The following is a 22,809-nucleotide window of genomic DNA, read 5'->3' as shown; positions in this document are numbered from 1 at the left end:
AGTATTTCTTTCCATCGGTTCCTTTCTCAGCACCTCCTTCTTTGATCAGTACAACAGTCTTCTGTCAGAATTCCCTAAGAAAACAAAAATGACTGGGGCAGGGCTGTCTTTACTTCCCACCCCTTTCAATCTCCTAATAGGCCCAGAGACAGTACCAAGGACCAGGAATATAATGACATGCAAGATGTGAATGTGGATTCTGCATTCACCGGAACCAGCATCTGCCTGGGGAAAGTGCACCTGTGCATTAAGGGGATAAATAACAACATACGTGGACAAGAACTGTAAGGCATATGGAAAAATGAAAATAATTCATTTGCTACAGTGGTATAATTCTGGGTCGTGTTTCTTTTTTAAAAAATCTGTTATTCTAACAATGTTGCTTGTGATATAAATTTTAAAAATTTAAAGGTTAAAACTATACAAGATAGTATATATTGTATAGCAAAAACAGTGGTGTGGATAGATCATAATGTTACAGTTCAAAGGTGAGAGCTGTTTCCTGAGTCTTAAAGGTCACTGAGGCCAGGCCTTTGGGGGACAGGAGCGCGTGGCCCAGTGGCAGGGAGATGTAAGCTCCTCCAGGCAAAGGAAATTCCCTAAGAGCCTCCCTTTTCTCTCTTTCGTCTTCTGTACATTCTTGTCTTTCTCATGATAACCTCATCCCATGTCTGCTTGACCTTACATCCCAGGCCAAGCCTCTTATCCTGAGAACACACTTATTACTACCTTGGTGTTTTTGCCAGGCCTGTCCATGGACTGGGAATCCTCTTTTTCCCTACCCAACATCAGTCCAAACTTTTCTTTCCCGCCCAGCCCAAGTCCATTGCTACCATGAAGTTTCTCTGTCTTTTTGAGCTCATACCGATTTCCTCTTACCTTAAGTCTTAGAGTTATTAGAATCTAAACACACAATTTAGAAGATAGCAATGTACTGTATTGTATGGTTTACAACCCTATTCCATCGATCTAAAGATGTACCACTATTTTTTGTACTATCAAGAATGGGAAAAAAATGCTGAAAATTAAACTATGCCACATCATGGGATTGCATGATGCAATTTCTGAGATGTGAAAAAATGTATAATTTAGAACTGATAAAATACAATATAGTCTTTTCTGTCACACTAATAGAGAGTTATCTCCCTAATTTGATTTAAAACTACATGAATTGCTTCAAAAATGTGTTCTTGAGGGACTATAGGTGGGTGGGGGTATAGATGAAACAAGATTGGCTATGAGTTGATAAATATTAAAGCTGATGGTGGGACATAGGTGCTCATTATATTTTCTCAACTTTTGCATATGTTCAAAATTTTCCATTAAAAAATTTTTTTAAATAACTACATGAATGAACCTTGAGGACATTATGCTAAGTGAAATAACTGTATAGAAGTGGAGAAAAATACAGTAAAGAAGCATTTCTAACCCTGGGCGGTGGCTCCAGGTCATCACAGTTGCAGAAACACCTACAAATCTTTTCGTTCTGTAGGTTGGTATCACTTTGATTAAACAGGCAGAAAATTTCTTCTTCTTTAAGAGGCACCCTTACCATATCAACCTGAAAGATATAAGAGGAGTCTCATGTAGAGGGTTAGTGGTGGAAAAACACAACAGGATGGGAGAGGGATGCTTGTGGGGGGAGCAGAGCAGGTAGAGAAAGGCAGGGGAGGAAAGCGGGTACCTCTTTTAACAGCTTGTGTTTTAGGTGGTAAACGTTTACAAATGTAATAGAGTTGCAGCACTGGAAGATTTTCACCCCAGGAATGCTTACAATCTGCAAGACAAAAATGTGAAGTGGAGGGAAATTTCTCAGTTCTTTTATGGAGTAAAAATAATAATTCCTTATAAACTTCTGGAGAAACTGTATTCTTTCTTATTATAGGCAAGAAAATTCTTTCCTCCCATTTCACCCCTGCTTTTCCTGCTTCCTTCTTTTCCACTCCATTTCCCTCACTCCTCTTTTTTTCTTGGCTTTCCTCTCCTTAAAGTACGTTTTAAAATTATCTTTAACTGGCTGCGGTACTGTAAGGATTTGGATACTTAAGAACCTGCCTCTACCCTTGTACTTCACTTCCCCCTCCTTTGTAAATGTGTGTCTGCAGTGCAGCAAACAACAGCAAAGGGATTTTGCAGAAAAAAAAAGCTCCAGGCTTGGTCCATCCCATCCCTTGGGCAAAGGAGAGGAACTGGTTTGGATTCTTACCTCCCGACAATCATTGATGCTTCTATAAATGTTGGTGTTAGGGATTTGGCCCAGGAGAAGAATCTTAGCTCTGAAAGGAAATGCACTTGACTTTAGGTTGTAGTTGCCTTACCTTGCCATGGCTAACCTCCTATTATCTGAGACAAAGTACCTGTGTGAACGAACAGTGATGATGAAGAAAGCAAAAACTAATGAAACAAGCAGTCCCATGTCCAGTCCTAGGAAAATTGCAGCTGAGAATGTCACCATCCAGAGAGCCTTATGGAAAAGGGAATGAAGGGAAAAGAAAGACCATGAAAACAAGCAGAACTGAGAAAATTACCAGCCCTATCTCTCAATTCATCTTCACCCTCTCCCTTACTACACCTGAGAGTTAGAGAAAAAAAATACACAGCCATATGGACTGGTGCCTTTGCAAACAGTTGGGACCTCAAGGCTGCCTAGCAATTCTTTTATGTATCCCTGGTCATCGCTCTTTCCAGTTCTCTCTTGAAACTTCACTTTCCTCATGTGCAGAATGAGATGATAACATCTACATTATAGGCTTTGTTGAGATTAGAAATACCATTCGTAGAGCAAACCGGAATACTCACCAAATGCTAGTTGCTATTTTAAGACCTATGTGCTCCAGCAGCTATTCTGCCTGGCAAGACACCTCCTTCTCTTATTAGGATTTGTGTCTCCTATCCTGGAATGTATTTACATTAACTAGATTAAAAGTCATTCAGATATGCAATGAATGACAAGCTCTATTTACTAGATTTGCATGTAACTGTGGCCACTTAATTAATCCCTTTTATTTAATTTTACAATAGTTGGAATGAAGTCTCCATGTTTTCATACACCAACAGTGTTGACTCCCATTTTCAAGCAAAAATAGAGTACTAGGCATCAAAGAATTGCTAGTGTTCTTCATGTCCATGGCTGATCTCTTTTATTTGTTCTCTTTCTCTCTTTCCAACTTTCCCCTTTATCCTTCCCTTCCTTAGCCAGGACATCTACACTCACACAGTCATATTGGTCCTGCCTCCACAGACTGGGTAGGTTGTAAATGGTTTCAAGGTAGGGCAGGACGTTGCTCAGAATAATACCAGCCAGCACAGCCTGTGGGGAAAAGATAAACCCTGCTTCATTTTCCCTTCTGGGAGTAAAACTCCCAAGTCTCCACAAAGGAACCACAAAAAGTTAGCAAGCCTTCCACTCAGACATTTTGCATTGACATTTCATGAGTACCATGTCCATGCTCCAACTCATTATCCAATCAAATAACTATTCTCCACGTTTTTCTCTGCTCTCCTCCACAATCTGTCAAACACATAAGTTAAGGTCAGACCAAGGCCAAGGCCAAGGCCAAGGCCTGGCTGATTCAGCCAGTAAAGCTACAACAGGTCCCTTTTAGGTTCAGGTAGTTAGTTTATTACTCACATAGACAGTGAGAGGAAGAGTAGACAAATGTTACAGTCATCTGGCCCCTTCTGTTTCAGTGCTGTCACTTTTGGTGTGCGGGACAAGACCCACAGGGAGCTGGCACCTGCTTTGGCTACTTGGACTTACCTTGTCTCGTTTGCTTGACATATCTATGTCACCTGTGTTGTCCAGAAATCATTCTCAGAAGGAATGATAAATTAAGAGAACTTCTACTCACAGAAACTCAAAAAGTTTCAATTGGGCTTTTATTCAAGTTTAATCATGATATACTGTAATTATGTCACTAACAAAATAACCATTTTTTGTCCACCAAATTAAATTAGCAAATTAAAAATATTGGTAATATCCTATATGTGGTTGCTTAGTATGAAAAAGCACTGCCCTTTTGGCAACATATCAAGAAATGCTGATATGCTTTCACACAGTTTTGTTTTACTTTTAGAAATTTATTCTAAATATAGAAAGGGGTAGATGTACAAAATTACTCATTGTGTTACTTATAACAACAAAAATGCAAACAAGCTAATTTTCCAATAATAAGAAAGTTATTAAATGTTATATAGGGAGTATTGCACTATATATTAAATAAAAAATAAGAATACAAAATTGTATGGTTAAACAACCATGCAAAGTGATATCTACTCATAAAAAATAATTTTGGCTGGATATATGCCAAAATGTTAATAGTGGTTTATTTGTGATTGTGAATGAAATTTTCAATTACTACAAACTTTCCAAAATTTTAAAAATGAGCATTTCTACTTTTCTCAATGGGAAAAAAAGTTTCTTAAATATGAGAAAATGAAGATCTATACTCATATGAATATAAAAATCACCAGGGCCTCAAAATAGAATCTAACCTACTTTAAGACACATGTTCTTGTGTTCATAAAGTCCCTGTATCAGTTTATCATTTCTCAGGCTTTTCCTAGCCATCCTCTCCTCTATATGCCTAGGAATTAGGGGTGATCCTATCACCAGAAATGGCTGGGTCCAAGCTTACTTGGGCTTTCGGAGAGTACCCAGTGACTAGCTGGGCAGTACGGGAGGAAAGAGCAAAGATGGAATCAGTAGAAATTGTCTCTTTCCAAGCATACCGTCTTCTTTACAGTCAAGATTCTCTAAACTTTCTGCAATTTGCACAGAGACATGGCTGGAAAGAAAAGAAACTCAACTTCATAGCTTTTTTGATGGACTTTTTTGACTTGAGGCAGGGGGTATGGAGAGACAGCAAATCTTTTCAGAACACAATATATATCAAAACTTTTACCCTTCTGAATATTTAGGTAAAATATGCTCATAGTGTAAAAAAGAAACATACATAATTTCCATTGTCCAAGAGATAACCAATGTTAACATTTTGGTATGTTCTAAATATATTTTTTTACACATATTGTTATAATATTGAGTATACTATTTTGTATCATGTTTTTCAAAGTTTGCATTGGTCTTCTTATAACTAGTTGAGATCCTAGCCAGGATGCTCCATAATGATTCCAGTAAAGATTTTGCAACAAGCTATCCACAGTTTTTCGAGGAAGAAAGAAGTCATTCATAGTTTAATGCTCAGATAACTTCAATTGTTATAGTAATTCAGATATTCCATTGATCTGATTGTATTCATATCTTCTCACCCAGAAACATGCTAACTAGATGCTATAAAAATAAAGTGACATAACATGGCTAGCCAATAGCAAGGGGTGTTCTGTCCCCAACATGTTTGTAATAAAGGAGTGCTACCTACTTTTATCACTACCCTTCAGTGAATTCTGGAGATGACTTCTGCTGGGAATCAGAGGACAGCTTGGATGTTAAACATAAGCTTATTAATCCCACCCTCCTTGTGTAGATTCCATGCCTTGGCTCCAGGATCCTTGAATCACAAGAGCAGAGGCAGCAGCCACCTTGTGGTGTTGCTGCTCTACTAAAACCTGAAATTTCCCAGGTGGAAGGGAAGTGCTCAGAATGATGGGGATAACATTTACAACAGCTCCAGCGTCAGGGACTCCCACCGCAGTGTGTAACCAAGCTGCTACATCAGGGAAGAAACCTTCCACCTCCCTAAGTACTATATAAAAACGGTTAAAGGGAACATGAAGAAAACTTAAAAGGAAATGATGGTCACTGACCATGGATCTATATTATAACTTGGAACAAATTGATTACAGCCAGTAATGAACACACCTGACATCTCTAAGCTCAAGGTGATCAGTCTCACACAAAGGGAAGAAATGGTACATTTGTATATAGAGGGACCTAGCTGAATAGTGAGTTAAGACTCAACTTTCAGACCTGCCTTCTAGCGCCAAGAACTAATTGAGAAGCAGTGAGGCAGCAATGCAGGGACTGAATTCCCATGAATGCAGAACAAGCCTTCTGGAAACAGTAGAGGAAAACAGATGGCATGAATGCAAAGTGAGTTTCCAAGCCTGTATTGGTAACAGGGGTCTGGCATCTGAAGTCTATTTTGATCATTTTTCACTGCATCTTTACTGGTAAAGCTTACATTATAGCTTAAGTAGTAAAAAGGAGGTTAATGAGAATGATAATAATAACAATAATAACTAATTTTCTTGAGTGCTTACTATAAGCCTGACACTCATATATATGCCCTATATAAAAATATAAATCTCTCATATTATCTTACAAGGGTACTTCAAAAAATTCATGGAAAGATTCATTATCTTTCAAATCTATTTTTCCACAAATTTTTTGAAGTATTTAACCTCATATTTTCTCCCAACACTGTGACATAAACACTATTATTTTAAAAGAAAGGGACTAGAGATGGGCCGGATCAACCACTAGGGACAAGCCAAACGCCAGTTCTCCACAGAGATGCCCTACCAAGATGCAATCTGGAGATTCAGTCTTTCTTGACTTATTTGATCAGTTCTACTTACATTTGGTAGTTTGTAGAAAAAGCTTCCCGCCTTCACCATGAGGAGCAGCATCACACCTGCGCCTACCAGAGATGCAAACTGAGGAGACAGAGCCGATTGGAGAGAAACCATCAGGAATGTATTGGTCCCTGTCTGCAACCGAGGCCTTCTGCTTGGTGAGAAGCATGTCATTTTTTTTTAAAGGAGTTGGGTTCAGCATAAGTGGATTTTTGTTCAACCGACATTTACAGGTCTTATCAAAGTGCTGAACACATACTAGGTACTCAAGAAAAATACTTGCTGAATGAATGCATGAATGATCTCTGAAAATGTACAAATTGTCCTGGGTATTTGAATCTTTATTGCCAAAGCTCTGGGCTATGAAACTCAAGTCTCATAAAATCTAACTTGCATTCCCTCCTAACTTTATCCTCTCCTTGCACAATTTAGGAAAGCCCTAGTAAAGTTCTCACTTACAGCCCTAAAATCCCAACCTTCTACCTCCCATATAATAAATATCCCACATCTTACTTTCCTGTTTGGAGATTGGATAACTTCCCACCTAACAGCTTCAGCGGTGCTTCATTTTCCTGCTTCAGTTTCTTTCTGTTTCAGTGCAATAAAAAAAAAGCTACAAACATGAGTCCAGGCTGCATATAGCAGCTCCGGATCCTATCCCAGCTGGGTTGGCTATTCTGGCTCAATGTCACTTGGTAAATAAAGTGATTCTCACTTGGCAAATAAAGATGGAAAGCTAAGAAACAGTTTCCTTATAATCCCAAGGCTCTTGGACATAGTCTTGAACTCATGATACCTCTATTGGTAAATTCCCATTTTTTAAGCCCCTAGTAATAACAGTAATATAAATATAAGGAGTGTCATTTTCCACTGTGATGAGGAATGATGGGTGGCATAAAACACAAATCAAAATAATGGCATATTCAAGCAAGAACTGAGGGAGTTACTCACATTTAATCCACGAAAGGACCACTCAGCAATGAATCTCTAATTTTTAAAATTTTTTAAGTGGGGGGAAAACTTCCTACTGGCTTCCTCTCACTACTCACTGCTGTTTGCCATATAAATGTATTACTGAAAATAGTGGCAGTGCAGTCAACGTCCTACTTCCTTCTTTCCCCATCCCATCTGATTCACAATTAAAATGAGTGCTTAACATGGGAAAGCTGAACCACATGAGAATAATGTAGAAAGAAGCATTCAGGAAAACGGATCGCCATAAATGAAACTCAGAAAGCTGTAATGGCAAACATTTGACACACTGTGGAACTGAAACAGGTAACTGAGCCCATCAGCCTCTCCAGCCAGTCTACGTATCAGCCCGTTGCTGGATCTAACTTATAGCTCCAACAGCTGATCTAACTTTCAGCTGGTTTTTGCTGGCACTATAGGAAAAAATACAAAACAAAAAACTACTTTGATTTGTGCAGGAAAATATATCAGGCCTTTTCTTTCCTACCACTTCTTTTCTTCAAAATTATTCTGATTATTTTAAGGAAACAAAGATAGGTAGACACTAAAATAAACTGTATATAAAATCTAGATTAAAGTGAGTACAAACTAGACATGGATCCCATAAAATTAGCTGCTGCTCAGAGAGGGTTGGGAGGCCTGCCAATAACTGTGAATCCTCCTGGGTTGCACATTCAAAGAAGTGGGCTTTGGGACCACAGGACCATCCTCGGTGGCACTGTGCCTCAGGAAGATGCTTGATGACTCTCAGAATATCAGGCTTAGTTCCTGAACAGGTCTAAAGACAGCGAGCACTGCAGAACTGTAGATCTCATGCATGTTTTGCTTTTCTGCTCTGATTTTTCCATCACATTTTCAGGCTTTCTTGAACAAACACTAATTCTGCCTTCTCTCTGGGGATTCAAGGCAATGTGAGTCCCCATAGCCACAGCCACTATTGACATGCAGACCCTCAGACACCCATAGATCCATAAGCAGTGGGTTCTGTGAAGTAGGACAGGAGATGGCTGAACACCTGCCTGGGCACTAGGGACCTGGGGTAGAAACTGTGATTTTTCAACATCTCTGAAGTGACAGGCACTGTGGTGGACACTATTAGCATCTAATTTAATTATCACAACTGAAAGGTTGGTTTATCACCATTTTACAGACGAGGACTAGAGCCTCAGAGAGCAAAAGTAATTTGCTCAAGGTCAGACACATCTAGGAAGCACGGAGTCAGGCTTCAATCCCCCTGATGATCTGACTCCAAAATCCATGCTCTCTCCGGTGCCGCATTTGCTTCTTCTCATTTTTAAAGTAGTTCTGGGAGCCCGGGGACAAGGCAAGAAGGCCAGTCCTTGGAAAGCAGGGAACAAGGAAAGGAACTCAATCATGGAGAACAGGGAATCACAGTGGTCAGAATAGGGTGAGCAGGAAAATGGAGTGGGGACAATAGAGCTGGCCTCAGGCTTGTCATATCCCCTCTGCCAGGGGCCAGGCCTACGCATGCTGCAGGCGAGGTTGTGGCTAGAGGGCCAGCAAGTTTTGCTGAAGCAGATAGAGGGAAATGGGTGCTAGATAGGGAAAAATTAATGTAAAATCCACACTCATACACACAGTTTATTTAAAGTGACCCCTGGTGGCAGGTCATTTTTGAGAGGTTGAAAGCCAGCTCTCTACTTCTTCCTGTCATCCTGAGGAACTTTGAAGAATTGGGGATGTTCTCAGGCAGAGTGAATCAAAAGCCCCCAGAGAGAAGGTATGGAGAGAACACCCCACTGTTGTGGGATGAAGAAGGCTGAATGGATCTCAGGGGCCTTTTCCGATTCAGATCAGAAACTCAAGAGAGGAAACTGGGCAGCTCCAGTGTGTAGGAAACTGGCTGCATTCTCTGCTTGAGCCAGCAATTTGCACCGGCCTATCAGGGTCTCAGAGCAGGGCTTGCCAGCTTCCCTAGGGACATTTCTCCCCATGGAGGGCCACTACAGTGAAGTGAGAGGTGTCACTGGTAGGGAATGTGCTGCACAGGTGAACAAGGCAGTAACAGGAAACAGAATGAGAGTCATACGCTGCCTTTGAGGCAGGCCCTTTGTCCAGTGAGCTAAAACGGTAAAACAAGCTTGTTCAGAGGTTGGAAATTCAATCATCTGCTAAGGCCATCCCCAAACTTGGCCTTTCTATTCCCCAAATCAGTCAGTGCAGTTGGCAAAGCTATTCTTCCTCTAGTCCACATTGTACAGGATGGAGTCCTGCCTTTAAGACAACTCTGAGTCTGAACTAAAGCCCTTCTTCCTCCCTTCCATCTGTACATATCCTAACCCCCTTTCAGTACTCCATGAAAGTCCTACTTCTTCCATCCTTCTCCTTCTTGCAATATATATAGCACTTTTTGTTTATTGTGCTTATTCTGCACGCAATTTTCCTTTTACTGTGATTTAGTTTTTTCCAGCTGTGCTCATCTTGTCTCCCCAAATTTATGTTATGCTTATATGCTGAATAACCAAAGTGTGTCACAAACAGTTAGTGAAATTCATCTCTGGAATTTCCATTTCCATTTCTTCTTATCATAAAATCCTCCAAAGTTTTTGCATGCTTATATAGAACATCCTTCTTTTTAACATAGCCCAAATTTCTTCTTCCTGTCAAGTGGTAGTGGAGAAGGCCAGTGTGTCTTGTAGAAACTCAGTTCACACAAAATGAAATGACATATTATTCTAGACCCAGTCTCTCGCCCGTGCCTAATCTTTCTGACTTTTATTAATTTTCACTGTATACTTCACTTTACATTTGCCAGTAGGCTGTGACGCTTTATCTTTCCCATTTAAATTTATTGCCCATTCTTCTGACACATCAGTTTCTGACCATGGCTGTACCTTCTGACTATGCTTCTGCAGCATAAGCATGTCTTTGACCTTTGCCACTGTTTCTCTGCAGTCTGAACCTTGACTCTTTCCCTGGGCTTATCCCAGTTTCAATTCTGATAGCTCTCTGACATTTCATCACACTACATAGCTGAGATGGGACACCTCTCAGGTTATCATGTTGTAACTTTTATCTAGTCAGTTCAAAGCTTATGATCTCATACCTGCAACAGACAGAGTTTGCCTTTACAGTCTTACCTTCCACCATTCCCCCTTGCACCCTGGCCCCCTCCCTACCTAAACATTTAGTTTATTAATTCAGAATACCTGATGAGAGTATGACCTAGATAATGTTCTCCTATTCAAAAGTAGAACAGTCATCAATTCCCTAGGCTCTTCTAGACAAAAGACCCAACTCCCTATCAAGAAAGCCCCTTGCCATGCCTTTTGAGGAAGCCAAGAAAATTTTTAGTTTGCTGCCAGGATGGGGAGATTGTATTATTGCTTTCCCAGACTAAGTGTGAGAATGCATCTCCCCATAGGGGGAAAAAAAGTTAATAGATGATGGTAACTTTACCTGAAATATTGTTATCCTTCAGGTGTGTTACATGGAAAATGGGTATTTGTTGGCTAATATGTGGAAACCTCTCACATATAATAATATTTCTATAGAAAATGACTTTCAAGTTCCACATTGACAAATAACCTTTGAGACAAACTCTGAGCAAAAATCAAGGCAAGCATGGAATCCAAATTCTTCCAAGAGGTCTTCCCCATCAAGCATAATATTAAAACAGCACAAGATTAAGTTGATATAATCTTCTATGAACATACATATGAATTGACATAAATATCTTTATACATGAGAGATAAAATTCTACTTCAACACACCTGTTGTCTTCCTCCACATTTATCCTGGATAATAGTCCTGGCAAGAGCACCAGTAAACACACAAGATCTGAGAAATGAACTGACGACATTGCAAAGGCCAATGGCTATTAAATCCTGTAAAGAAAAGGCAGACACTTTAGGCCCGCTCTTTGTTGAAGAATCCTGATTTAATTTCGAGCTAAAGGTATGCTGTTTATTTCTTGCGTATGAATATAGGGTTGTTTATATCACTTCAAATAACAGATTGAAATATTCTTAGGAAGAACAAAAAGATGGCAAATCTGACTTTATAAATTAAGTTGAATCTTCATTTTAGCTAATGATCATAAGGAAAGCACTTTTTCAAGGTGAGAAAATTGCATTCTTGTCTTTTTATTCTTTCTCATGATCACCAGGACTTAGAATGACAGGGAGAAGCTCAGTGCTATTCTTCTCCCTTGCTTCTGTGCTATCCTAAAAGTCAAACTGGGACACCTTTTGCTTCTATATTTCCCTCTTGAGTTCTAGGGAAAGGACCAAACTCAGAGTAGTTATTTTCCCAAAAAAATAAATCAAAAACCAAAAGACAAAGACTATTTTACTAGTATCCAATATATATGTGGTTTTGTGTATGATATTCCATAGCATTTCTTATTGCACCTAAGTATATGGTCAACTTCTAAGTGGGAAGAAAGATAACTTCTTGGTGGGAAGAAAGATAAAATTAAGAAGAAAGGAACTCTGCTAACTTAACAACATGATGCCATATGTTATCTGCTTACTTCTCTGTACCATATCTGTTCTAGAGGAATAACACTCATGTTAATTCAAGTGGTTTCAAAGTTAAGTATCCCTCACCTCTCAAAAATCCTTTTGTGATTACAGTCCAAATTACAGTTCAAGTGACTTTGCTTAAAGAAGAATTCAGCCTTCGTGTTGACAGGAGGCTCAGATTACAGGACAAAGACTTAAGGGTCAGAGGAAGTAACAGTCCTCTCACCTGATTAGTATTGATTCTGTAGTTATGGTGACTGGCAATCTTCTTGCTCAGAAATATGAGCAGAAAGGAGCTCACCAAAGCTAAAGAGATGGCTTGTAAAATAATCTTGGAAAGAATGCTGAAATCTGGCAATGCAGGAAACAGGAAGCTGGAATAAAATAGTGGAATTATTCCTGGATAGCAGGAATCCTTGATTGGCACCTCCCCCACTCCATCCTTGTCATTCTGGGCAGGCCTGATCCCCCACCCCTCCTTTTTTAAAAATAACAATGAGGAACAAGTAGAGCAACTGAGGCAGCAGCCTGCCAAAACTGCCATTAAACCAAGCCAAGTTACAAAAGCCGTTAAGAGAACATGCTCTGCTGCCTTCTAGTTCAAGGTTTATGCCATGTAGCAATGACAATAAAAAAGACAAGCAAAACCACAAGGATGCATGAAAAATGATTCCTTGACACTATTTTGAGACCATACCCGTGGGTAAACAATAGGCAGGTATCACATCTAAGATTTAGAGCTAAAAGGCTCAATGAATTCCCTTCTATTCACACGTAAATCTTTCATGGCATAATTTTAGTCGTCGTCCTTTATAACAAATTACTTCTTATTTATTTATTTTTTTTCCATTTTGTCCTTTTTTACTGACCGGTAACGGGATCGCAACCCTCGGTGTTGCGCCCGCACCGCACTCAGCCAGCGAGCGGGAACCGGTCTCCACATGGGAGACGAACCCTCAGCGGGAGGACTGCCGAGCTCCCAAGCGGTGCACTCTCCAGTGCGCCACCGGGCCGGCCCTATACAAATTACTTCTAAATTCTACCCACATCTTTCCTCTTGTAGTTTCGAGGTCGTCAGACTGCTGAGACATTTATTTTGCTGATAGTCATGGTCATTTAATTCTCCTAATTCAATACATTGTATTCCTAGTAAGATCATATTGTACAAGTCATTGCCAAACACATATAAACCATGATCAAATCCTCTTCCCAGGTATAATTTGTGCCCTATTGTTAACTAGGAAACTCTACTTGTTTAACACAATAAACTTTCTTCTTTGTCAGTATTACCATCAAATTGCTGTCCAGAGAGCTGAGGAACATTCTGATTTTCATGGGAACAAATGCTTGTCTATTCATGTACTGGTTTAGTAATTTTACTCTGTTGCCCAAAGTATCTGTTAAATTAGCTTCTGTGTGGTCAGTTTTATGCTGTGACTTCCTAGGGGTCAGAGATTATGTTTTTGGTTCCCTTTATATGTATGTAGGATAGAAACACTGACAAATGTTTGATATTTTGTTTTTAAAGTAGAAAATTTCTAAACAGTTACAAAAGAAGCAAGGATGCTGTAATGAGATGTACCCTTCACCCACCTTCAACACCTAATTCATGACCAATCTTATTTCATCTGTATCCTATCCACTGCCTATTCCAAAATTATTTTGAAGCAAATGTTAGGTATTTTATCATTTCAGTTGTAAATATTTCAGTGTACCTTTGTAAAAGATGTACACCAAAAAATTATTACTAACTTCTTAATACGAGTATTATCAAATATCTAGTTAATGTTCAAGCTTTCCCAAATATCTCATAAACATATATTTTACAATTTATTCAAATCAGAATCCAAATAAGGTCCATATATTACAATTCTTTTAAATCTCTTTTAAGATATTGGTTCCCCTTCCATATCTTTTTTTTTTTCTTCCTTGCAGTTTTTTTGTTAAAGAAACCTGGTCATCAATCCTATAGTATTTCCCACAGTCTGGATTTTGCTGATTGTACTCTGGTATGTCATTTAATGCATTCCTCTGTTCCTTGTATTTCCTGTAAATTGGTAGTTGGCCTTTCAGGTTTGGTCTGATATAGAATTGGCCTTTTTAACCAAAAATACTTCATAGGTTGTGGCATATACTTCTGTCAGGAGGCATACAATGACTGTCTCTTTTTGTGATGTTAACAGATCATATGCTAGTATCCCTTATTGGTGATATTCTAATTCTGTAATTCTTTCTCTCTGTATTGGCTGGAATACTTCTATAAAGTGAAATGTCTTCTTATCAACTGTTTAGATGCCCCAAAGAGCAATTAGCATAGGAAAGGCATGATAAATGCTTGATTTTTCCCCTTTACTTAACAATTTTTACAATAATGAGTTGGGTTCCTAGCATTTTCCAAGGGTGAAAAATGAGTATTCTTTTAGAATTTTTACTTATTCATGGATTTAAACATATTTGACGTATTCGGCCAGTGAGAGCCTCAAAGTGATCTACAGATTCAATGCAATCCCTATTAAAATCCCAATAGCCCTTTTTGCAGAGGTGGAAAAGCCAATTTTAAAATTCACATGGAATTTCAAGGGACCCTGAACAGCTACAATGACCTTGAAACAGAAGGACAAAGTTTCAGGACTCATATTTCCTGATTTCATAACTTACTACAAAGTTATAGTAATCAAGACTGACATAAGGATGGACATATAGATCAGTGGAATAGAATTGAGAGTTCAGAAATAAACCAAAACATTTATGGCCAAGTGATTTTCAATAAGGATGCCAAGACCATTCAGTTAGGAAAGAAAGAGTTGTCAACAAACGGTGCTGGTACAACAGAATATTAACATGTGAAGGAATGAAATTGGACCCCTGCCTCACAACATATACAGCGATTAACCCAAAATAGATCAAATACCTAAATTTAAAAGTTAAAAATTTTAAATTCTTAAAAGAAAACACAGGGGTAAATCTTCATGACCTTGGATTAGGCATAGGTTTCTTAGATATGACACCAAAAGCATAAGCCACTAAATAAATAAATAAAAATAAGAAACTTTTGTGTTTCAAAGGATATATCAAGAAAGTGAAAAGACAACCCACAGAATGGAAGACAATACTTACAAATCATATACGATAAGGGTCTGGTGTCTAGAATGTATAAAGAACTCATACAATTCAGTAACAAAAAGAAAAACCTGATTAAAAATAGTCAAAGCACTTACATAGACATTTCTCCAAAGAAGATATACAAATGGCTAATAAGCACATGAAAAGATGCCCAACATCATTAGTCATTAGGGAGATGCGAATCAAAGCCAGAGAGATATATCACTTCATATCTACTAGGATGGCAGCAATAAAAGAAGAAAAAATAAAATAAGTGGAGAGACAGGAATCCTTGTTCATTGCTGGTGGGAATGTAAAATTGTGCAGCTGCTGTGGAAAACAGTTTGGCAGTTCCTCAACAAGTTAAACATAGAATTACCATATGACCCAGCAATTCTACTCAGAGATATACACCCCAAAGAATTAAAAACAGGTGCTCATACAAAAACTTGCACTATTCACAGTAACCAAAAGTGGAAAACAACTGAAATGTCCATCAACTGATGAATGGCTAAACAAAACATGTAGATCCGCACAAGGAATATTATTCAGCCACAAATAGGAATGTACTGATACATGGTACACAGATGAATCCTGAAAATATTATGCTAAATGAAAGAAGCCAGACACAAAAGGCCACATATTATATGATTCTATTTATATGAAATGTCCAGAATAGGCAAATCCATACAGACAGAAAGTGCATAAGAGCTGACCAAGGGCTATGAGGAGTGGTAATTAGTTACTGTTAGAGGATACAGGGATTCTTTTTGGGGGGAAAATGTTTTAAAATTAGATGGTGGTGATGGTTGTACAACTTTGAGAATATACTAAAATCCACTGAATTGGTTAAAGGATGAATTTTATGGCATATAAAAAGAGAGTATTATAGGGCTGGCCTGGTGGCACACTTGGTAGAGTGCGGCACTTGGGAGTGTGGCGGCGCTCCCGCTGAGGGTTCAGATCCCATATAGAGACCGGTCTGCTCACTGGTTGAGCGCGGTGCGGGCGCGACACCGAGGGTTGCGATCCCGTTACCGGTCATGAAAAAAGACAAAAAGAAAAAAAAAAAAAGAGTATTATAAATAACTTTATGTCAATATATTTGACATCTTAGATTAAATGGTCAAATTCTTTGAATGACCAAAACTAACAAGGCAGTCTCAAGAAGAAATAGTACTCTAAATTATAGACAGTAATAGAATAATTTAATAAATTGCATATTAAAAATTGAATTTGTCATTAAGAATCTTCCCACAATAAAAATTCCAGGCCCAAATATCTTCACTGATGAATTCCACCAAATATTTGTGGAAGAAATAATGCCAAGTTTACAGACTCTTCCAGAATTGAGTTGAGGGAATACTCATATTTCCCAAATACTTCTATGATGTCAACATATTCTGTACCAAAGCCAGACACCAATATTACAAGAAAAGAAAATCTCAGGCCAGTATTCTTCATAAACATAAATGCAAAAATTCTTATCATTTCAGCAAATCAATATATGTAATGATAATACACCATGACTGAATGGTTTATCCCAGGATGCAACATTGGTTTAGCATTCAAAAATCAATCACAATATTAACAGACTAAGAAAGGAAAAGAAATCTTGATGACTTTGGAGGGAGCATTCTTTTTCCATAGATCCATACTGGCATAATCATTTAAACCTAGTGTGTAAACACAAATATGCTTTGTTTCTATTTCTCTAGATTACTTGATAAGTCAGAAAAAAATCTTTTAAATGTTCTAGATAAGGTTTGCTATTTAAAATGTTTATTCTTTTGATTATCTTTTATCATTTCATCAAAGACAAAAATATATATCAACAATAGTTGATTTACTTCTGAATAATTGTGTAAAAATCCAAATTCGGTAAAATGACTATATGTTAAATACACTTGGGAAAATTATTTCTAAAGAAATTTTGTGATGTATTTTTCCACAAAGCAAATAATTCCATATTTAATTAAAATTTCATATTAGTGCATGTATTCAAAATTTTGTTTTCCTTTAAGAAAGAAGAATCTACTTTTAGCCCCTCTAAGAGCTATCTTCTCTTATCTTCCCATTTCTTACCATTATTATGTGCGTGAATCTAAATTTCTATTTTTGAATATTTTTTCTTCACCATCCAACTCTATATATTTTAATTTCCTACTTATAACTTACAAGGGTCTCAGTGTTTTCCAGATAATGAGCTAGGTAGGAACATACCTGAATGCTTAGAGGCAGATATTTGACTTTTTGTCAAATTCCCCCCTTTTGTCCTTTTAAGAAGGTAGGTAAGAATTTGTCTGTCCCAAAGAGGTACACAGTAAATGTGATTTATTACCCAAATCTAAATTAGTAAAACTTGAATATTTAGTATGATAACAACACAAATTATTGTTTTTCCTTCCTACTGTTCTTTGTAACATTCAATTCTTGCTAGCAAATTAGGTTAAAAGGGGACACGGGCAAAGCAGGAGCTAACTTAAATTGTTCAATTTAACTAGTCTCTAATAAAAAAAGGAAGTTCAAAGCACTGCTTAAAATTAGATTTTTTAAATGCTCACATGTCAGAGGTGATGAATATCCCAATTACCCTGATTTATCATTACGCATTGTATCCATGTATCAAAATATCACATGTACCCCATAAATATGTACAATTATTATGTATCAATTTAAAAATAAATAAATAAATGTTTAAAAAGAAGATAATATCTACCTCATAGTATTACTGTGAAGAGCAAATGAAATAAATAGGTAAAGCATCAATCCCAGTGTTGGTTGTTATTTTTTCTGAGGGCAGAGACCATGTCTTATTTATCTTTGTGTTCCCTGGTATGTAGGTGGTATCTACTCACATTTTGTAATTGAATAGAATTTCAAATGGATTTAGCCATCGTCGATTTTATTAACCAGTAGAATATGAGGCTTGTTCAATTTGGTTCTGTCAAAGTAGCCTATGTTTTGTTATCCCAAAGTTTAGCCAGTGTCCCTGGTTCTTTGCAGGATTCCCTATTATCCAACATGAGGAAATGAGCAATGCTCTTCAAAAGCCTGCCTGTGAGGCCAGAAACTGCAGTATATTGTCCTTCTTAGCTAACGTGATTCATCTGATCAAGCGTAAAAAAATTATAATTTCCTAACAGAAACAAGAGTGATGCCCCATAGCCCCTGGTAGGCATTATAATGTGAATTCATTGTGAGTTCTTAAGAACTCCATATGCCAGATTATTTGAAGATAACTTTCTACCCAGGGTAAGAAAATAATGTCACTCAAGGACACTGATTCATCCCCAAACACTGAGCCCTAGGAGAGAGACTAGGAAGACAGAGGCATCTCTTGCCCTTCCCTTGAGGGTTAACCAGACAGGTATGGAGGGTGAGAAGGCCTATAATGCACTATGAAAAAAACATGAGTCTCTCTGGTATTCAGTGCATATGGCTGTTTTTTTGGATAAGGAGATTGGTTCAGCCATGAGAAGAGAGACAGAGGCTGACCAGAGAAGAAACAAGGAATTGTCCTAGCCCTTCTCCGTTCGTGAACCTCTATGTTCTCAAATGAATTTGGCTGTGGCCAGAGAATGCTAGTAGAAAATATCAATTAGGCTGTGTGGTCAGAGGCTAAGAGAGGGTATCAGAAAGGGAAAAGCAGTCATGAAAAGGAGTTACTGACCCATAAGGAATCATGTCAATGAGCATCTTGCTGTTTTCTGTGGCTATGTTTATCCTGTTTGCAATTGCAGTGAAGCCAAGAATCTGTAAGGGGTTTAAAAAAAAAAGACATATGATTATCTAAATATCGTGCATTCCCCAGGAGCAGAAGCTCCCATAGTCTCTGGCAGAATGGAAAATGAAACCTGTGGCAGTCCCTATGCATGAACATTGGAGAGAGTGGCATGGGCAGTTCCGTGGAGCAAGAGGCAGTGGTCCGTCCTCATTCTTTTGGTTCTCTAAACTCCTTTTGGCACTGTAGCCAGACGCAAAGCAACTTGGTCTCTGACAGTGATGGCCCTGGTTTCTGCCTTGGTGCCTGACATAGTGATGGGAACAAATGAATGCCATGAACTTCCTCTCCCCACCAACATTAAATGGCTAGGCCAATATTATTTTCAGATAATAGCTGTATCAAGTTCTCAGTTTTAAAAGTTTTTAGATCCAGATACACTGTACTAATAAACTCATAAATAAGTCTTTTTAGGGGATTATTAAGCTATATTAAGAGAGAATCATATGACTAACCCATAATATGAGCAGCATTTGATAGTACAAAGGGAAAGGTCTTTAGCAAAGCAATTACCTGCTTTCCCCTGCCCCTTTCATCTACTTCTAAAAATGGCAATTCTTCCTCTAGTCCCTGACTTTCAGCTAGAGAGAAAATACAAAACCTAGCAGCTGTTACACCTTATAAAGACCTTGCATCAAGGCAAATTAAACCAGAGGTGAGAGATCTCAATGCCCAGATTCTAAAATACTAATTATATAGTTGCTTTACCCCATTTTTCCTACTAACAAATAAATCTTTTTCCAGCATCTACTCAAAAGAGTTCAGCCAGACACTGAGCAGGACAGCAGCTGGCTTAGCTGTGACCCTTGTGATTAGATGAAGACCTCTAGGAAGCCCACAGATCAGAATGGAAGGAAGAATATGGATCACAGCTTGGGTCAGAAAAGGAGTCTTGGTTTTTACATAGTTAAGGGGCAAGAAGTATGGCAAGTGGCCAAGGAACTCTTTTATTTCCCCTATAAAGGTAATACTTGCTCATAAAAGAATGAAACCTTGAAAAGCAAAAATAAATTACCCAAAGACAATTACTATTGACTTTTTTTGTGTGTTTGCTATATAGCTTAAATACACACACATACGCATATATAAATTATGGACATATAGTATGTATGATTTCTTATAGCTAAGGGACTCTGAATTGTCAGGATATTCTACCCAGATCCCAGATTTGCCTTGAAAATTTTCCTAACTATTTGAGACTGTTATCTTACGGACAGATTGATGGGTGTGTTCACATCTGAACAGTAGTTTCTTGGTGGGTGCTGTGAGAAGTTTCTGTACCTGAGCAGATTCCATCTTCCCTCTCCCATTTTCCTCACTGCCAGGAGAAACAGGGAGGACTTTTTCCAGTTCTAACCTACATCTCTAATCCCTGCTATGTGGCAGAAAGTATGTCCCCATTACTTGACTTGACATGTGTATAAGTAGCATATTGCAGACTTCATTAGCCTCTGGGTACAAATTAGGTCACAAAAAGTTTAATGCCTAAATTGTAATAATTCTAAGCTCCACCCATCTTATTGCTGGACCTCAGTTTCCTTCCCCACCTCACCCTATGGTGCATTGTAATTATTTATAGCATACCCCAAAGGAATATCTTAACTGTGGCTCACAAACCAATCTGTGAGCCATAGTCAACCCACTGCAACCTCTATACTCTTTCTTCCTTCCTGATAACCCTGGTTAATATCCATCGCCTCTGAGGCTGCTTGGAAGAACATCACTATGATCCTTACTGCTGATGTCTCTTAAGAGAGGGCTAATGTCTGTGTCATGGATGCTGTCTACTGGCGACTCCAAAGCTGTGGCTTCCTAAGGTGCCAGTGCTGGGCTAGGTTCCATGAAAAGGAGAGGTTGCCCCTAACTCCATTTCCCAAACTCCACATACACATTGTTCCCTGAGCTCTAGGGCACCACTATTTGTCTCCAGGGTTTGTTTTATTTATCTATTTATTTTTAAATTGACAAATAAAAATGTGTGTATTTATCATATACAACATGTTCTGAAATATGTACACATTGTAAAATGGCTGAATTGAGCTAATTAACATATGTGTTATCTCAGATACATTTTTTTTTGTGGTGAGAAGACTTAAAATCTACTCAGCAGTTTTCAAGAATGCAATACATTGTTATTAACTATAGTCACCATGCTGCACAGTAGATCTCTTGAACTTATCGATCTTATCTAACTGAGATTTTGCATTCTTTGACCAACATCTCTCCACCCTCCACTCCCTGCCCCTGCCCCCGGTAACCACCATTCTCTTCTCTGTACTTTAATGAGTTAAATTTTTTTAGATTCCATATATAAGTGAGATCATGCAGTGTTTGTCTTTCTGTACCTGGCTTATTTATTTATTTATTTATTTATTTTTTCCTTTTTGTCTTTTTTCGTGTCCGGCAATGGATCGCAACCCTCAGTGTTGCACCCGCACCTCGCTCAGCCAGTGAGCGGGAACTGGTCTGTATGTGGGATCCGAACCCTCGGCCGGAGCGCCGCCGCGCTCCCAACAGCTCACTGTAGCAGTGCGCCACCGGGCCGGCCCCCTGTACCTGGCTTATTTTACTTAAAATAATGTCCTCCAGTTTCATCCATGTTCTTGCAAATGACAGGATTTCCTTTTTTAAAGCTGAGTAGTATTCTATCGTGTATATATACCACATTTTCTTTACCTATTCACCCATTGATGGACACTTAGGTTGATTCCATATCTTGGCTATTGTGAATAGTGCTGCAATAAACATGGGAGTGCAGATATCTCTTTGACATAATGATTTAATTTCCTTTGGATATATACAAAGTAGTGGGATTGCTAGATCTGTGTCCAGGGTTTTAAAAAGTCCTTTGAAAAGGCAGCCCTTCAGCTTTTGGCCTTTATAAGTTAGTAGCTTTTGAACTACTCAAAGGCAGAAAGAACATACAAGAGTAGACAACAATTATGAGACAGAGCTTGGTTGCAAGTCCCAAAGCAATGTTTCTCAATCTCGACGAGGATGGACCTAGATTAGTTAGTATAGGATAGGTTATGCTGTGGCAACATACAAATCACGATATCTTAGCATCTTAACATATAAAAGTTATTTTTTTGCCCATACAAAGTCTATTGTGTGCTGGTGGCTCTCCAGAGCAGCTTCTTGGTGAACAATGCCTCAGGAATCCAGCTAATTCCACTTGGGGACTCCATTATCTTAACATACTACCCCTGTGATCACCACAGCAGGGGAAGAAAGAGCATGAAGACTTGCACCTACTCTCCTTTGCTTTGGATCAAAAGTCACAGGGTCTTCCCCGTTACAAGGGAGACTGGGAAATGCAGGGGACACATGGATACTGTATTTGGTGAACTTTAAGTATCTTTGCCACAGAACACTACTAAAGAGGACTATAATTCTCATGGATACCCAAGAATTCAGCAATCCTAATATGAGAAATGCTGACTTAAAAAAACCTGAGCATTAGGTCAAGGGTTTGGATCCCTGCACCAAAAACCAAAATAAAATAAAATAAAATAAAATAAAAAGTCTGAGCACTGTAAAAGGTTAATTGTAACTGCAAAAGATAAATTTTATCAGCAGATTTAACAAAATAAACAAGAAATGTTATTAGATAGCAGTGAGCCCTGGTTCTACTACTTACTAGTGATGTGGATTAGAGAAAACATTCAGCATTTCATCTGCCTCAGTTTCTTTACTGTACCATAATGAGACTGAAAGAAGACTGAATAACAGTATGATTACGAGTATATTAACATAGAAGCAAAACTTCTACGCTGAAAAAGATGGAAATTCACCAACATTGAGCATAGGTCTGTCATATGTTTGTTTGAAAGAAGAAAAGAGTGAATAACTGAAAATACAAAAGTATCAACAGTAGTTCAACAGTAGTTGACTTTGGATCGGCAATTATAGGAATTTCTCCCCCGCCTT

General features: G+C 38.3%; 1 protein-coding gene across 1 annotated transcript in view; it reads right to left on the bottom strand.

Annotated features, from left to right (window-relative positions):
• Positions 1-22,809, bottom strand: part of SLC26A8 (solute carrier family 26 (anion exchanger), member 8) — a 48,692-nt gene that overhangs the window by 8,445 nt on the left and 17,438 nt on the right. Inside the window, exons 7-15 of the mRNA XM_008591965.1 lie at positions 18,769-18,851; positions 12,220-12,367; positions 11,241-11,354; positions 6,538-6,615; positions 3,215-3,310; positions 2,358-2,464; positions 2,207-2,276; positions 1,685-1,777; positions 1,430-1,561 (exon numbers count right to left, since the gene is read on the bottom strand). Coding sequence (XP_008590187.1) covers positions 1,430-1,561; positions 1,685-1,777; positions 2,207-2,276; positions 2,358-2,464; positions 3,215-3,310; positions 6,538-6,615; positions 11,241-11,354; positions 12,220-12,367; positions 18,769-18,851 — 921 coding nt within the window. The remainder of the gene's footprint in view (positions 1-1,429; positions 1,562-1,684; positions 1,778-2,206; positions 2,277-2,357; positions 2,465-3,214; positions 3,311-6,537; positions 6,616-11,240; positions 11,355-12,219; positions 12,368-18,768; positions 18,852-22,809) is intronic.

This window comes from Galeopterus variegatus, unplaced genomic scaffold, assembly GCF_000696425.1.
Source record: "Galeopterus variegatus unplaced genomic scaffold, G_variegatus-3.0.2 Scaffold151, whole genome shotgun sequence".
Taxonomy (NCBI): domain Eukaryota; kingdom Metazoa; phylum Chordata; class Mammalia; order Dermoptera; family Cynocephalidae; genus Galeopterus; species Galeopterus variegatus.
Note: the sequence above shows the minus strand (reverse complement) of the source record. Positions and strands in the feature narration are given on the sequence as shown.